The following is an 18231-nucleotide window of genomic DNA, read 5'->3' as shown; positions in this document are numbered from 1 at the left end:
GAACACAAGTTGACCCTTCTGGCACAATCTCCGCAATTGCAATACTTTCTCTATTGATTGACCCATCTTCCAAAGATATAAAAGATACCTTGGAAGCAAGCTCTTCAGCTCTTAGAGAATTCGAATTGCTCTTTAGCGGCGCTCTTGTAGAGTTCGCCGCATCTAATTCTTTTCTTTTTATTCTCTAGTGCCTGCATCGGCGATCATATGCTGGAGCATATCGATAGAGGTCAAATAAAATAGAATGAGAAAGCTCAAGAGGAAAGAGATCTCTAAGTGTGATAAGTAATAACATTGATATGTGATGTTCGTCACACAGTTCTCTCTTCACCTGTCAGCCCAAGCTAACGTTGATACTGCAAACATCTGAATCTTCCTCGAATGTTGCATTTTTCCCGATCAGAGATCCCTTGATCAGCCACCAGAATTCATCTTCTAGTGTCGTATAACATCACTGAATTCAGACGATACAAGAAGTTAGTTCTTCCTGAACATCTTATCTCGATCCGGTGTGAACTCTTGCCAGTGGATAGTGCCTGTCACGTCTCCAGTAAGGAACTGTTGCCTGATTGAAGTATCGTGCAGCGTACTTGCATATGGAGTGTTTCTACTCTAACACCCGAAAGCGCATCTTGTTGAATTTTTATGCAGCTCTCTGCTCGACAAGATGGGATCTTCTTTAGTTCTCGTGCCCCCCTAAAAGTATTCCGTCCTCGTCGCTGGAAGTATGAAGTCGATTATGTGGATATCCAAAATGTTTTGCGTGTGTTTCGTATGACACAGGAAGCTTCCAAGCTTACAATGTCATTGTTATCGCAATCCGCGGCAAAATCGACAATAGTTCCTGGATCTCTCTTGACTCTAAAAAGCTTCCTCTCCCACGGCATTCGATATCGTATGTAACAATGTTTACAAACTTGCATGTAGCCAATATTCATGTCGTCTTCTAAGACCAATAGCTGGTTCCGGGTACGCAATCTCAATATTTTCGATTTCGGAACCGATCTGTCTTCTTTTTCTTGTTCACACTTCATTCAGCCTTAGTCGAACTCTACAGGCTTTGCTGCAAGATCTATCAACTACAATATCCTTTAGGTAAATCGTGGATTGTGGAAATTGAAAGTGAGAAATCATGTATCCTCCGCGTGAAGATCAAGATTGGCTCCGTGGGATGGTTTCTCCAATTAGCAAATCAATATGCAATTTTTGGTGCTTTGCTTTTTAGATCCTAGCGTAATTTTAACATGCTCTATGATTCTGTCCGCCGTGAAATGTCCATACTTCAAAGATAATTCCGTTAAGGATGTTAAGTAGTCATCACCTGGAAAAGGCCGAGCGATGCCAGAGATTGGAAGTGATGCTGAAGGGACACATCTTCCGACGTTTAGTAGCCTGGGAGTATATAGTTAAGGTTGTTGTGGGCAAAGATGATTCCAGTCCTTAGTGTTACTGTCTCCAGTCGTTCCTTTCTTGGACAGCTTCCAATTCCTTGTTACGTTTCCCTTCTCGCTAGGATCAACGCACTTCAAAGAAGCGGACTTCACGAAGAAAATCCACCTTTCCGTTAAACTACAATTGGAAGAACGAGTTCCTTGAGGTTTATATTCACAACCAACTACGCAAAGATGAATTCGAGCCTGTAAGTCTTCATTAGATCCCCTCTCAATCTCATCTCCCAGCCCAGTCCAGCACCAAAACAAAGAATTTGAAACTGTCATATATCTTTGATGTCTCAAAAAAGCCGTTGGGGCGAAGGAAATTCGTCAATGAGTGCTTCTGTGACGGGGCACATACATAGGATAGTACATCTTTCAGCCAACGCATCTTTGTCGACCAGTGAATCATTTTCTCTTCATTGGTGATTCAGTACCGCCGGCAATCGTATAATATTATTCATTCGTGACTCAACCTAGGAGTTGAAAACGGGGAACACGGCCAGAACCATAGGGGATCGGGTTGATCAGTTCATGCATCTGAGTTCCTAACCCCAGATTCTTTCAAATAGCCGGACCAGCGAGTTCCTGTGTGATCCACTCTTAGCCTGTAGAATTTCGGAATGGACCCGTTATGCTGCTGATGACACGCTCCCTGGAATACCTGTTTTGAAAGGTAGGTTTCATTTTAGGTAGGATCGCTGAACGGGCCATCAGTCAGATATAAGTCTAGTTCCCAGTTCTTTTCATGGATTTTGTATCTTCCAGGGGGAAAGGTTCCCATGTAAGAGATGGATCCAGCGATTAGAGTAATCTCATCTTCTCATCGTTAATGTTTGGCTCGATTTGATTGCATACCCAATAATTCCCTTAATTCTCGGCATTATGTTTGGCGAGTTGTAACCACTTATCATCGCCCTTTGGAAATTCGAAACTTCCAATAGGTGTGTTGTGTACCCAATATAGCTGGGCCTTGAGGAAGTTCATTTCTTCATTCGCGCAAATGCTGTCGAACAGCTGGAGCAATAGATCCAATGGGTGCTCGCTTGGACTGTCTTGTTTACTTTGTTATTGGTGGACTTCTAACTAGAAGCCGGGAACTCAAGATTGAACTTTTCGTAACTGAATCTTGAATCAACTGATTCTCAAAAGTCTGCTCTTGCCCTCTGTTAGGCGATGCAAATTTCGTTACCGAAGGTACTAGGCTAGACAACAGAGTCAAATCGGTGAAAGAAATTGTGCAGTGTGTACCATCTCCACGAGAATACTACTACAATCTCATCTGCTGCTCTGATTCCACAATAAACTGTCCCATATTCTGGTCTTCTTAGATCTTGAACACGTGGTTGTCGGTAGAACATACAGAATCATAACACGCGTCGACTTTGCTGGCGTTACATTATCTGCAGCTCGTTGCAAGACCACGGGGCGAACTATTCGACTTGGCCATTTTTCCACCCATTTCAATGGCTACAGGTATATTTGGTGTATGCGAGTATATCAGCTCATCTGGACCTACTACTATCACCAAAGAAGTGCCCATTGTTCTCACTTGATTCATGTCATATCGAGGTCGAGCTCGGGATCTTTGAAAAACACTGGGCTGAAAACACCTATGTTCATGTCATGTGCCATGATGACAAGCTCGAGGAAGACTAAGAAATCATCCGCGAAGTCTTGCATTGCAATACTCGCAGAAGCAGCATGAACATCCCAGACATATGCCTGCTCTCTTTCTTCTCCTTCTATTATCTTTCTCTTCGGTAATGATGATGCTTCGGTTTTCAATAGAAGCTCAATGTCTTCCTCAATTTAACCTAAGAGCTCTTATAAAAAACGATGATCTGGCTCAGGACCTTGATAGCCGGCATGGCAGCCATAAAAGAGAACGTGAGCAAGATGATGGCCAAGTAACCAAAGATAGGGATGAAGGAGAAGTCGTTGTGTATCAACAAAATGCACATAATCCTGAAGCATCTACGTTGAGATGTTATCATATCTTCATCGTTGGGCTCACCATTCGAACTTTCTTGTTCGCTGCGATCCACCACGGAAATTCCCTCTTCATTCTTAAAATTAGTGTCGTTGTTTGGGTATCCATTGGAAGGTTCATCGGTCTTAACATTGGTGTTTGCCTCCTTGTGGTTCAAAATGCACCTGAGTATAAACTTTGCCCATGGTTTCTCTTTGTCCCATCCAGGAGTAAATGCAAAAAACTTGATACTGAAAAGCTTTTCGTGTACCGCAACCATACTGTCGCTGAAATTTTCGATAGTATCGCGGAAAATTTTGCGGATTTCAACTTCAAAGAGCCGTCTATCCAGATACCTCCCAGCTTTGTAACCGACAGCCTCTTATCTCCTCCGGGTCTGTATAAGAAAACGGCGATCTTCTCTGTATTGTCGTGGTAGATGTCCCGACGATTTGGGGGTTGGAGCTTATAGCTCTTAGCGACCACACCAATTTCCTTGAACTTTTCCCAGTCGACTACGCACACTTATTTAGTGAAGACACTTCTCCAACCTCGGTTCGAGAATGTATTCGAATTCATATTTTCTTCGTGGTACCAGTAGGCATATAATTACAGTCGATTTACCCTCTGTTTAAGTCCGAAATTCCAGGGTTGTGTGGCTGAATATTGCTGCTCGATCAGACCTTAGAGCACCTTCGGTCTTTGGCGCACTCTATTCATATCCAGATCTACAGATGAAAAAAGGACATGTTATTTAGCGGGTGGCGGACTGTTGATATTGTTAGTTGTTAGTTGTTGGTTGTGGTGCTTGATTATTTTCTCGAGCCTCGAGTGCCTTTGAGCAATATAAGTGAAGCTTATGATTTGTATGGCGATTTAAGATAATATGGCATGATGTTGAGTAGCATCGGAGACTTAAAAGGTGTCACCGTATTAGGGTGAGGATGTGCAGTAATACATAGAGAAGAAATAAAGTAGAGAAGTCAACAGACTTTGGAGCACCCTAGCTGGTGGGGAGCATCGACTGGTCTTGCTTGTTCTCATCTCCTGGCACGGGACTCCGTATCAATAAAGATTGCATCGAATTTCATGATGTGACAAAATTTGCCCTATTTTTCGTGCCAAACGAAACTTGTGAGGATCTTATTCGATGAGAGTCCTGGTATTTTGAGAGATGTCATCCTCGTGAACTAAAGCAATGGAGAATGCATTCTTCGCGCTCTGATGTTCTTTTGGTTCCTCAAAACCCGCAATAACTTCAACGAGCTCTTTTCTGAGATGTCCTTTGTTTGGAGCAGACACCCTGGCCTATTGCTATGTGTGAAGGAATCGGGATATCTTTGTAAATGTCTTCTGCAGAGGAGGGCGGGGTCTGATAGTATCGGATAGACTGTTGATTCCGGGAACCATAAGCGATCCTTCCATTGTTTAATTTGAATTGAGCCCAAATTCTGCTGCGGTAGGAACTCCGGATTGTTGTCATCAACAGGTTAGGGTCTAGAACAGCTTGATCTTCTATCCTATCCTTCCTATTTACTATCGGTTCTTGCGAAGTCGAATAATGGAACGGCTAGTCCGCACCGAAGACACATGATCCTCTCTAGTGAGTTAATTGAAGCGTAGAATTGAGGCACACGATGATTGTGTTTCCTTTTCTTCTTTCCCACCCCATGAACTTTTTTCGTTTGAGGTTGGCCTGGTGTGCAACACCAGTCAACCCAAAAGATGAGGACATGTTGGAGTGTCCGTGTTCCTAGTGCAGATGGTGTTGAAGTTAAACTGGTGTTGTAAAGAACCAGACGGCGTAAGCTCCCGAGTATCACTTGGTCCTTGATAGGTGCTGACGGCGGTGTATAGATTGTGCCAATTAATTGGTACATATTGAGAAGGAAATGATTCTCCTAGGGCCCATTGCGCACAAGACTGCATCTTATCTTCTGTAGCAATGAAATATAGCCTAGTTTCATCATTGATATGAAAGCTAAACAGCATTCGTAAAGGGTAGGCCTTCGAGAGGTACGGACTCTGAAGCTACGGGCACACTCTCGTGAAACTCCTCGGGCAGAGAGCGCGAGCTAGGCAGGTCTATCAGGCTACTATTGAGAGTCAGAGAGTCTTCATATCGCCATGAGAGAAGAGAACGAGGATTGTATGACAGAAAACAAGTTATACCAAGCAAGACGTGCTGCTATTTTTGCTGATCACTGCTGATTCTGATGGAACTTTATACATCGATGTATTTGTTCAGAATTAAAAAAAGCATGTCGCCATGACAGCCATACAAGACAAAAGATGCTTCAAGAAGCTGTCAAAATGACGCAACTTTGTTGAAGTTGGCGAGATATAGCGAAACCACTCTAAAGGCGAAGAGGCATGAGTGAGAATGAGAAAAGAAAAAACCTTCCAAGTCCTACGGAAGAAATAAAGGTATATCTCTACCGCACAAGCACATCCCGAGGTAATTATGGAGGAGTGGAAGCTCCGGGAAACAAGTATTGCTCTAGTTTCTGCGGCCTGCTTTGCGAATTTGTGTGTAGACAGCATCACCGTATCAACTAATGGAAGATCACATAATCTGGAACTCCTATGCGCAAAGTACCTTAGCAGAAATGAGAATTGCAAACCTACTCTGTCACACTGGTATCTGCAACCTACTCACCAATTCGTCGGCAATTGACATCAATTTACCGCTCAACAGAGAAAATCACATAATTTGATACACACCGACTGTACCGTACATGGTTTTGTACAGGAATCAATGGATCGGTACTCCATTTCCTGTATGGATGACAACAGTTGCAAACTATGCGCATATCGTATCGATGGAAAAGTGCTTTTCCGGAAGTAGCGTGCATTAGGGAGGTTTTAAATATGCGGACATGTCCGTCACCTTTGCATACATACAAACGGAAAAGTGGCTCAGAAGAGATTGGTAATGAAAATAATCCTCTCGTGGTATCATCAATCTATTCTCCATCTAGCTAGGTATACTACACACGCGTGTTTTACAGAATCAACCTCCCGGGCTCCTGTTCCAAGACAAGCTTGAATCTCTGCATGAAAATTGACGCAGCCTCCATATCAGTTTCTGGAATTGTTACCCAAAATTCATCTGCTGCAACTGGCTCCGGTTTTGGTGCCGAGCGTTTGACTGGTGCTGTCCTTGTAACACCTGACAAGAAGTCATAGACATCGATATTATTGTTCTTTTTCGACGATTGTAATGCTTGAGCACCTTGGCGAAGTGCGGCACCGCTCTCCGGTAAAAAGTTTCCTCTAACCCCATTTGCTGAGTTAACTTTGTCAAGCCCGAGAACGGAGTCAAAAAGTTCATCGGATGTCGGTTTGTAGTTCTTTGGGCGGGGAAGGTCATCATTTGCGACATCTGCTGCACGCTCAATGAATGTTGAGAGAGGTATGAATACACCAAGTGTAGATTGTATCCTTTGTTGAACCTCTACGGCTGCTTTCATGGAAACGGTGTGGGCGACACGGTGGAATGTGATTGGTTTTGGTGCTGGTGCGTCTTTCTTGGCTGGCTTAACTGCCTTGGGAGGAGCAATCTTAATATTGCTGAGGTCGAGGTGGGAGAGTCTGGCGATCTTTTGCGAAAGTTCGGTAGGGTATGAGGAAGATATTGAGCCCAAATACGCTAGAACATCACCTTTCAACAGTCGATTATTAGGACCACTGGGCACCATCTTTTCGATATCAGATGCATCTAATCCACGTGCGTGAATCAAATGTTCGACTGAAGGAAGTAGAGGGTATGTTTGTTTCTTTGCCTTTCCTGATGATTTCTTTACGGGAGCGGAAGTCTCGGCAGATGGCTTCGAGGTAGGGGGAGCTTCAGCTTGTGATTCTGAGGACTTTGCGGGGCTTGGCTTCGAGGCCTCTTCTTTTGGCGGTGGAGGGGCAGCACTGTCTTCAGCTGGTATTTCCAATGAACTCAAATCATCTCCAGATTCTGCGAGAACACCGATTCTTGTGCCAACCTTGATTCCTTTGCTGCCATCTCCCATTGTGATCTTCGCCATAATACCATCATCCTGAGCTTCAACATCCATTGAAGCCTTATCAGTTTCGATCTCGAGTAAGACATCACCAGCCGCAAATGAATCTCCTTCCTTAACATTCCACTTTGCAATATTTCCCTCGGTCATCGTAGGAGAAAGAGCCGGCATCGTGAAGTTCTGGGCAGCTAGACATGCTGCAGAGGTCCTGAGTCCTACCATCATCAAATATTAACCTCCCATACTCAACCCAAAATTTCTCAAGGGTAAATACTAACCTCTGGCAGTGGCATCTTGTCGCAATCCCCTAGCAGTAAGTCTAGCAGATACACGACAAGCTGTCGCAAAAGATGCCATACTGACTGTAGCAGATATGAAACTCAATTGAGAGTTTCTTGAGGAGATAAGTGAAAGTCGAAGATATTCTTGAGATGTTGAGATCAACAAATGGGATATTTCGGGAGGGTACACGCTAGGCCAATTAACAGGGTTGAATAATTTCGCCGAACCTCCGATCATTAATTTTTCCCGTCCCGAAGTTGAAGCTTCGGGTTCCGATTTCACTCATTGAATTTTGTTCTCCAGGTATGGTACGTTTTATTTGAATATGTATATTTGACTTGACAATAAGTCGCTGCTAATACTTTTTAGACGTCCGCATTCTCAAGAGGGTGTATTAAATTACATTCTACGACTCTAAGTTCCTCCCGAGCTTTCCTCTTCACAACTCCAAAACCATGTCGAAACCATCGACTTTTCACATCGACATCCTTATGTCGCTCTACAGCTAGAAAGCCAATGGCAATGCCAACGGCAAAGGTAAAATCGAAACCCAAGCCACAGCTCAAAGCTAAGCCAGTGGTTGCACCTCAAATCAAATCCCCCGAATTAGTTGTCGCGAAACCACCATCGCTGGCTCCAAAACCTCTCAAGTACCACAGCTATGCCGATATTCTGGCTGCGAAACCACATACCACAATTCTCTACCAAGCAGCTTCGCATACCGGATATATTGTGACCTCCTACATAGCTGGAACTTTTCTTCTGGGATTTGCCGGTCTCACTTGTACGTTTTTCTCAGTTGTTGACCAGACATCTTGTCCTCGAGAACACCTCGCTAACCCATCTTCTTCTACTACCCAGTTTGGAATAATTACGTTCATATCCCTGATGATATTGCTGTATGGGTTCCCTATGCTTTCGGCGGTATATCTTTCCTCCTCGCTTGTTGTGGAGGCTACGTCATTCTCTCTCCCGCCGGTCTCATTAAATCTATAACCGCCGTCCCTGCCAGCCTATGCGCTCATCCTCCAAAAGTCGCCGCACCTCTCTATGTAGAGGTTGCCCTCAAAAAGATTGTTCCTATTCCATTCATGCCTCCGCGCATTCTAACTCTACCACCCTCTTCCCTCCATCTTACAAGTCATCTTTATCAAGCCAGAACTCCCGCCGAGGAACGAGCATGGAATAGGATAGTTGAGGCAAAGAAAAGGGAGTTGGCAGAATATGATAGAACGCACATTATTGGAAGAGGCACACGAAAGATTTCAGTGGGCTTATTTGAGTTGGTAAGGTCATTTGGAAGATGTTGGACAAGGGATGGATTCATTCCAGTGAGAGTTACAGAGAGAGGAAAGGGAAGAGTTCTGAAATTAGATGGAGAGGCTGGATGGGCACAAGATGGAGGGAGAGCGTTGGAGAAAATTATAAAGGTTCAAGAGTCTAAGAGAGTGGGGTTCTAGATCTAGTTAGGGATGGAATAGCCGAGAAATCGCTTCGCTAGTAGGGGACCAGGAGAAATGGATCCTAAAAATATTTGTACAATACAAAGACATCACACATTCCAGTAGTACATCTGAGCCGAATGTTATGCTCGCTTGACTATGGCCTGATGGTTGATTTTACACAATCGCGAAGATCATAAAGTGCTCGTCTGAAAATGATAAATTATCATAAACCCAGTAACAGACAATCTGCGTTATTAGCGAGTAGTCACGCAGGGGAAGCAACAGCACTATGATCACATTTTTAAACCTATTCTTCCAAGGTACTCATAATTTTGACGTAGGTGTTTAACAAACATATTGGTCACAAAGGAGATGGGATGGCAAAACCCAATTCAAGCTCTTATTCCATGATTCAACATTCTTGAATAATCAACTGAAAGTATCTAATCTCTAGCTCTGATTTAGAATCCTATGATTATCATCAGGTAGTTCCAGAATAGTACGTTTGGAGTAAAGCACGTCACGATCAGATGGCTCTTTTTAAGTGCACTCTTTCTGTCAGTGAACATAACATTTGGTGTAGTTGTAGTGAATATGATTGTTAAGGAGTCAAGAGCATGGTTATATTAGATGGGATGATGTATTTTCGATTGTTCAAAGAGGTAGGTATGTAAAGCTTTATGGGTTGTCTGATGACTTTTAGGGAGATGGCAAATTGGACTTACAATAGAACCATTATTTCTCCTCTTCCCCGATTTGCGTTGTCGTTTACAGTCTCATGGCGTTTGACGTCGAGGACCTAGATCCTATCACCATCTCAAGGTTCATTATTACATGAATTACCATAACACAAAGAAATTCCACTTCTATCTATTACTTCTGACTTTCACCCACCTATATTGCCTGGACTCTCTCGAATCAAATCGGATGATTTGAGCTATGCGCATGCGTCGGTACTAATTCCATGGTAAGCATGCCACTTGTAGACATGCAACAGAAACTACAACCCTTAAACCAAATATGGGGATGACTGTATAGAAATTCCTGATATGCTGCGGCAAGTATGACTTCTGTAGATTTGCAACAAGATAATACAATTTCCAAAACAAAAATCTTGATACAAAACACCACGGTTCTCAAATATTACGGACATGCAACAAAAGTCACATTTGATCTCTCCATGTGAGAACCAGCCAGCTTATTCCAAAGCCTTAGAGCCATTCTACTTGTGAACCACGGTAAGTACACATTTTCAGGCGTGCAACAAGAATGCGCTAGAGCTCTGAAGCAAACTGGACGGTAAATCACGGCACGTATGCCATTTGTGAATGTGCAACAAATGCTCAAAGTCTCGGTATACAAGTTACCCATGATTACAAGGCTGTGTTAATAAGTATAAGTTATACAGATATGTAATAAGATGTCATAATAGTATCATTGTGTAAATTGGACTGAGCTTTGGGTGCATACCACGGTGCGTACGAATTTTTTAGATCTGCAACAGAAGTTACATTCAATTTCTCCATGTATGTAAGAACCATCCAGCCGAATCCAAAGTCATGGAGCCATCGTAAGTGCCAACCACGGTGAGTGTGCCCTTTTCAAGCGTGCAACAAGGCAATACCTATTACTAATTCCAGAGCTCCATACCAAGCTCTGTGACAAATCACCAACGGTGCGTATGCCATTTGTAGACATGCAACAAAGTATATATTTAACACAGGACTGTATGACCTGTATCCCACGGCAAGTACGCATAAGAAGTGCAACAAAAGAGATTAAAAGCTGGAGGCTCTCCACTATCGTAACACATATTAAATACTCGCATATGTCTTTCCATCTGATTACTAATTTAATAATAAGAATGATCTATTCATTCTATTAATAACCTGTACCTCCGAGCAAGAAGTCGGCTACGATTCCATAAAACATATGACCAAAATCAAATCTAGTCCAAACATCAAGGATCGCAGAAACTAGATTCATGTGCACGTTGTATTAATATCTTCAACTCAAGCCTGCCATCCATACCGGTTACTAGATGTTAAATTAAAGAAAGTACACTGCCAGTAAAATACGGAACTACGTACGCTGAATAGTACACATGAATTAGATATAGAGCAAATATAAGCGAAGTTAGCGAATGTGATTTAAAATCAAGGGATTTTAGCGTCTAATTCTGTGCGCGTATGTTAGATATATTGCAGAAAACTTCCTATTGTTACAATCACCCATCCACTCGCGCGGAATAGACACAGACTGTATTGCACGGTTCGTAAGGAGTCACGGCCAGGCAAAAGGTGCAACTGGAGGTTTCTTCCGGAAAACCTTAACGAGATGAGTAATTATATTTCAGACAACTAGCGAAAAGGACCAAGTTATCCTTGGAACTCAGTCATAGGATAGTAGAAATGAAATCTTAGATGAGTATTTCAGGAAGATTAGATCAAATTTGGAGGAAATAGGTATAAGTCATTGTGATATGCGGAATTCGGGATGCCACATTACTTGCGCCTTCAGATACGAAACAAAAGAACCCAGCGCCCTACTATAGGATTCAAAACTACTGACTGGTGCGTACGCAACTGTAGATATGCAACAAAGTGATAGAAATCTCATGTTAGATACACACCACAAATACTAAGTATCAGAATAACACAGTACAAATGCATCTCTAGATTCGCAACGAAAGATTCAGTGATCGACCTCATAGCATAATATCACTACAAGAAGACTAAAAAAAACATACCACGATTGTACGCAGCAAGAAAGCGCAGGGTACTAACTACAAACCGGTCCATACGCATTTACAGACGCGTGAAAATCTAATCAGAGGTATGTTGAAATGGCAAACTGCATACAAACCCATTCATACTCTATATGCACTTATGATCAGACAATCAACCAAAAGAAGCAACCTTGTTGCCACAAAACGCGATTCCGTCCGTAGGCACGCATTTCCAGACGAGCAAAAAGCAATAAACCAGTCTCTTCCTCAACTCCCACAAACCGCATACAATAATACCTAGTATTCATCCTACCACCCACATCTCCGCACGAGCTGATTGCGAGAAACTTGAACATCTATATTCATGCATGTATACACCTATCAACTCCCTAAGTTCCCAAGCGCGTAGCAATCTTCAATCCAAAAATCATACCTCTCTATCTTCCGACCACCGCTGATTCCCCCCCCCCTCCCCCCCAAATCCATCAATCAACCACCAAGTTCCCACTCATAGCTCCTGTCTCTAGATAAATCATCTCCCCATTCCACCCCTATTCCCACTCCCACAGCACCGACGAATCAAATATACAACAACTTCGATTCTATCCTATATCTAAAATGCAGATGCTAACGCAAATACCTATCTGAATACCTAGGTACTTATACACATATATATGCATAAACACCACAAGATAAATCAAAACCTCAGAACCCACGAATATATATTCAGGAAGAGAAATAAACACTATAAACACCATACCAGTAAAACACACACCATAATATCCTATCAAGTATTCCGTGAGTTGAGATTTCGTACAGTGTTAGGATTTCCATTCTATTATGACGTGTATGTATAGTATATACCTATATACATGTAAAAAGAAACTCAATTCCAACCACAAACACAGGTACCAAGATTCAAGATCGTATCAACACGACATACTCCTCGCGCCTTGGGTTCACACGTATGATACTAGATAGCTATATAATCCGCTAGATAAATCCTCACATCTAAACAAAACAGACTCGCCAGATACTACCAATATCCCCTATATCCCTATATCCCCAATTCCATCACTTGATACACGCCCTCACAACCCCCCCTCCCCTCCTCCTTAGCGCAACATACCAATACAAAAAATCAAAGTTCTCCCAGTAAGTGAGTAAAAGCCGAGAAACGATTGGTACTGTATGAATATCTCTATCAGTTGTAATTCTAATAGGGAAGTTATTGTTACTACTATGAATCGATTGGATTGGATTGGATTGGAAGTATATTGTATGTATGTATATATGTATGTATATATATATATATATGTATATTTGAGTAATAAAATACGATACAATAATAAATATAATATAGTATTATAATGAATATAAAAGGAAATTTATTATCTATCTATCTATTTACTTCCTATTGAGTGAGAGATATTAGATGAAAAGAGAGGAGATGAAAAGAGAGGAGACAAGATGAGATCCAAATCCATATATCCATACATCCATCCATCCATACATACATACCTCAAATATACATATATACCAAGCAAACTCCCCCGCACAACCACAACCACAACCATCAGCACAACCAACTCACAATCAATTCACAATCAACTCACAATCAACTTACACCCAACTCACAACCAATTCACACCCAATTCACAACCAAACAATCCAAATCCAACCAATCCAACCAATCCAACCAATCCAACCAATCCAACTCAAGAACCCCCCAAATCCTATCCGTACTGAATAGTAATCAAAAGAAACAAAGTGAGAATCCTCTCTACTTCCCAAGTTCCCTTCCCAAGTTCCGGGATTCGGTGTGATGATCTTGATGATCCGAGTATGTATATGGAGAGTATGTATATGGAGTGGAGCCGAGTAGAAGAAGAAGTCGACGACTTTTTATTGAAAATTGAAGATTGTTGTATTGTATTGTATTGTGTCTGGTTGGGGTGGGAATTGTGTTGTTACATTGTTACATTATTACTTGGCTTGGCTGGTGAGGTTTATGATGTGATAGGTGATGTGATGTGATGTGATAGGCGATGTGATGGGTGATATGATTGAGATACACGAGCAATGGAGTAGTTCACGAGGAGGAGTGAAAGGAGTTTACATGTAATGAAATATGATATATCATTCTTCATTCACTAAGATACAATACAGACAGTAGGTATCCCATGCAAGCGAGTCCGGACTCCAAAATATACCTATACCTAGTATGTAGAGAGCCACAACGATGAAACCAGTCCTCGACCAAGACGCACATTCACTAATCCCCGCAATATCAATTACCCCGAACGACGATTGAGATTCTTCACCACTCCAATAAGGAGCCCTCAAAATCTTCATTCCCACCCCCCGTATTCGCGATGCAACTTCCTGTTGCGTTCAAAAATAGGCTATTACGCATACGCATATCCGGATCTCCCTTTATACACAACACAAGATATATCTGACGCAATTTTCGCGGATTAATCTATATGCCTGGAGACTTGGATACTACCCCATAGACATAAACGAACACTGCGACACTCTAACTGCACTGGGAAAGACGTTGACTCGGAGACGTCGCCAAGTCCCGATACTGCAATGGCGAGACCAGTAATCCTTACCTTATATGAAACAAAACGTAACGGTAAGACAACACAAGGACTGTCCAGCAAACAATCTTCCCATGCATTCGGATTCTCAGACCAGCACTCGAGACAAAACCTATCGAATCAACTTCCTTAAAATAAACAAAATCAATCTCTATCTGTCCATACATCGCCTTCCTTCACTCTAATCGCGCGCTTGGGACTCGTATGTGTGTACACGTGCGTGCACATACAACAATACACTTGTTTCCCTTACTCCGTACAGCTTTGTACGTGTTGTACATCATTCAAGACCATTTCGCTACACCACCTTCTATTTATCTCCAGGGGAATCTCCGGTTGGTTCGAGCTTTTGAGTGTAGAGTACGTGCAGATGTGGCTTGCAGGCTTTTGCAGAATACCAAGCGCTTGCGATTATGCTTCGTACATGCAGAAAAAATTGGAGAGAAAAGATAACACAATAGAGATGGAAATGGAAATGTGGTCAGCAAGCCATTAAGTCAGCTAGAGCCTAGCAGGCAAGTATAAATGAAGAACGCAGTAAAAACCGAAAAGGAAATGCAAGAGAAGAAAATGGATACGTGATACTCGAGTTCTACCAATCTCTTCTCATAAAGTGATTTTGTAGTTAATAAGTGAAGGGGATATAGGTACTAGCGAAGTCTGACGTGGTACTTATCCACCTGTCATTGACGATGAAAATGGCGATATAAAACTGATGTGCCGGATAGCCATAACCATAACCATACTGTTAATCTCCTCAAGTCGTCATTTGTCGAAATAAGAAATATCTGGTTCGGTAGGTACGGAGTAATTTGTGATCAGCAAAGGATCCTTGGCATAATAACACCTACCGAACCATGAAACCATTGATGATCTGATCTAAACTCTTCGATTCCAACCCCTCCATGATTTGAATAAATCTACAAACTCTAAACGCCGATTTCATTAGACTCGGGGTTGATGCTGGTCTGGTGTGGTGGGGGAAGTGTAATGCAACTTGTTCTACTCTTCTAGAAAGAAAAATAAGCTTGATAAACAGTCGGTGAAGAAGCGAGATCAATGCAAACTGCACTGGACAGACCCCAGCCCATGTTTAGATATGCAGACTATCATCCTTCAGACGTTGGAACTGAAGGTTCTACACATTGTACAAGTAGGTACCTAGGTAAATAAGTTGTATATGTAGGTAGCATTGTTAAAGTTCTTCGTGCGGCATGAGTTGATGAATCTTCCTTAGGTTGACCGCACATGATGCCTTGATATTTTAATCGTATTTATTTGTGCCACCTACGTACAGAGCAGAGAAAGGTAAGAATTGTGAGCCTACAGAGTATCTAGTGAATATCTCCAAAAGCCCTGGAGCTCGTAAACTGTTCAGATGTTGGTGGCGGAGTTAATTCTCGAGCCAGCAGAAAGGTGGCACGAAATAAACGCTTTGACAGTCTCCGAACCCATGCGAGGGCATGACTGTTCAACCAAGAAAGAAAAGATATTAAGATATCGATCACAGTGACAAGTCTGGTTAGAACTTCAAAGGAAAGATAAGATCTTATCTAAATACCGGAATAAGGTTTGGTTAGATTTTCTGCTTACCTATTAAATATTCAAAACCATGTCCATGTCGTTGGCGCAAGCCATTTCCCTTCGCTTTTTCTCAATCTCAATCTCAATCCCTCAATCTCACCTCCTTCATCTCTCTCGCTTCACCGCTGTCCTTGTCCTTGTAACAAATCTCTACCCGGAGAAAAGATTTGATAATTTTTTTCTGATGAAGGATTCTTCAGTCGTTTGTTTCCCATTCGCAATCTTAAACAATCGTGTTTTGATTGTCTGATTACCTAGACAACAACCGTTACGGTGGACAACGATAAGAAAATTATCCGTGATTCAGATAGAATATCAATTGATCTCTTTCTCCTCCTTCGCTTGCTCCGTCAGAAACGATGTCATTTCCGATATGCTCATTTCGTTTGATAATGTCGCAGTGATGCATCCCGAGGCATCCGATACTTAGAAGAATATCTTTCCAAAATATGATATATGATGAAAAGTATCAAATCATAATGTTGAGAGTCACCTGCTTAATTGGCTCATGATTGGGGAAGCACTCTTTTTTTTGCAGATGAGATGTAATCCCCACGCACATTATTGTGCATATCCCATACATGCACGCCGTGCTCTGTATGGCTTGTGGAATAAAGTATTCGCGAGGCGCGGCCAAGCTTACATATTTGACGGCGCATGTAACACACCTTGATGAGTGAGTAGGCTAATGGTAGTTAGTCTCTTGGATTTTATGACCGGCATATGCTGCGGCCAGCATATACTATTGGCCTACATATCATATCCAAGGTTCCTTTCGATTCTTTTGCCTTGTATGTTTCTTTGGGATTACCTTCTTAATCATTCATTCATCCCATCCAAACGCATGAAGAATGTGAAAGAGGAACAAAAAACCCTATCAAAAAGTTGCAAATATCGTAGCCACCACTTTAACGATGGCGGGGCTCCTCATGCCGAAAGGCGTCATTCCTATTTTGTTTTCCACTGCTTTCTCGTGTCTCTTGTACACCGATCATCCAATGGTGTGTGCGTTGAATCCACTTCTTCCATTCGTTATCAATTTTGTGGATCAAACACTTAGTGAACCCGTGTAAACCGTTTGTATGGAGTGATGAAGTGATAGAGATGGCATGACAGACAATCATTCTCACATTTGAAGGAAGCTGAGTCAGGAACTAAGCGCGCTTGACTCTTCAAAAAGATCACAGACATTCGGAATGTGAAAGATTAGAATAGTTTCACATGACCTTCTCACACGGGTGATCGAGGCTGAATTTTTGTTTCGCATGTTTCGTGTCACCAAACGGATTCGCACCTGGAGGAATACGGATTTTGATGAAAATGTGACTGAGGTCAGCAGAATTCTTAGAGAAGAAAGAGTTTGCCATGGGATGGCTTGACGCGTGTAGATTATGAAAAGATGGTGGCGAAGGTAGACTGAAAAATGTGTCTCTCGAAGGAGTCACGACATCATACAACCGTTGTAAGATATTGAAGCGGTGAAGGAAGAAGGATTCGTAGTTTGGGACCTAAAGATGCAACAGTAGATGAAGGTATCGTAAGAAAAGGCAGACGGTAGCTTATGTTATGTCTGCTCTTGGGCCTTGGCTTGTTACCCCAGCCCTCAAGTGTCTTGTCCCTTTGGTAGAGCGGCCGTAGACAGTAGTTGGCGTAATGATCCACTTGACCGTTTCCCTAATAAGGTTTTGAGTTTGGGGGCTTTTTTCTTCATATTCGTTGCCGAGTCTAGGATTCATTTCAAGAAATGCGAATCATGACAAGATTCCTCAAACATTGGAAACTCAAATCCGGAATGGAGGGGTAAGGAAAAGGATATTCGGGCACGCTTTCTCTGGAGGGAAGATTGGTGGTGACTTGTTAAAGTGATGGTGGGGTGTTTGAGACAAGGATAACTTATAAATATGAAAAGTCGGCTGGATGTCTTGGATGACTATTGCTTGCCTTTCCATAGGAAGCCCTGCAGGCTGTAAATCATCTTTCTGCCCAAGAATCCACCCAGCCCTCGAGATTCCCCATAGCATCCCATCCAAAGTATCCAGATAATCTTCACGATGTTACTCAAAACCTGGTGACCTTGACCAGAAATCTTCCGATTTCCAGAGATCTTGACCCATAAGGTTTGGACACTTCCCCCCTTTCGATATGCTCCGTGACGTCGTCATGAATGT

The 18231-nt window shown here is 42.3% G+C and overlaps 4 protein-coding genes across 4 annotated transcripts; 1 reads left to right on the top strand and 3 right to left on the bottom strand.

The window, feature by feature from the left end:
• Window positions 1–2990: 2990 nt before the first annotated feature.
• EAE98_001927 (uncharacterized protein) lies at window positions 2991–3685 on the bottom strand (the record flags this gene model as incomplete). Its single annotated transcript, XM_038949546.1, has 2 exons — window positions 2991–3178; window positions 3451–3685. The coding sequence occupies 2 exons, from the start codon at window positions 3683–3685 to the stop codon at window positions 2991–2993; spliced, it is 423 nt and encodes a 140-aa protein (XP_038814531.1).
• A 978-nt stretch (window positions 3686–4663) lies between these two features.
• EAE98_001926 (uncharacterized protein) lies at window positions 4664–5285 on the bottom strand (the record flags this gene model as incomplete). The annotated part of the gene is made up of 2 exons (XM_038949545.1): window positions 4664–4941; window positions 5042–5285. The coding sequence occupies 2 exons, from the start codon at window positions 5283–5285 to the stop codon at window positions 4664–4666; spliced, it is 522 nt and encodes a 173-aa protein (XP_038814530.1).
• Window positions 5286–6298: 1013 nt separating this feature from the next.
• Window positions 6299–7775, bottom strand: EAE98_001925 (uncharacterized protein; the record flags this gene model as incomplete). The annotated part of the gene is made up of 2 exons (XM_038949544.1): window positions 6299–7633; window positions 7697–7775. 2 exons carry the CDS (start codon window positions 7773–7775, stop codon window positions 6411–6413), a joined length of 1302 nt encoding a protein of 433 aa, XP_038814529.1. The 3' UTR covers window positions 6299–6410.
• A 230-nt stretch (window positions 7776–8005) lies between these two features.
• On the top strand, window positions 8006–9160 carry EAE98_001924 (uncharacterized protein; the record flags this gene model as incomplete). Its single annotated transcript, XM_038949543.1, has 3 exons — window positions 8006–8008; window positions 8070–8484; window positions 8562–9160. 3 exons carry the CDS (start codon window positions 8006–8008, stop codon window positions 9158–9160), a joined length of 1017 nt encoding a protein of 338 aa, XP_038814528.1.
• Between the last annotated feature and the right edge of the window lie 9071 nt (window positions 9161–18231).

Source organism: Botrytis deweyae, assembly GCF_014898535.1.
Source record: "Botrytis deweyae strain B1 chromosome Unknown BDEW_003, whole genome shotgun sequence".
Taxonomy (NCBI): Eukaryota; Fungi; Ascomycota; class Leotiomycetes; order Helotiales; family Sclerotiniaceae; genus Botrytis; species Botrytis deweyae.
This window is presented reverse-complemented; position numbering and strand designations above follow the sequence as displayed.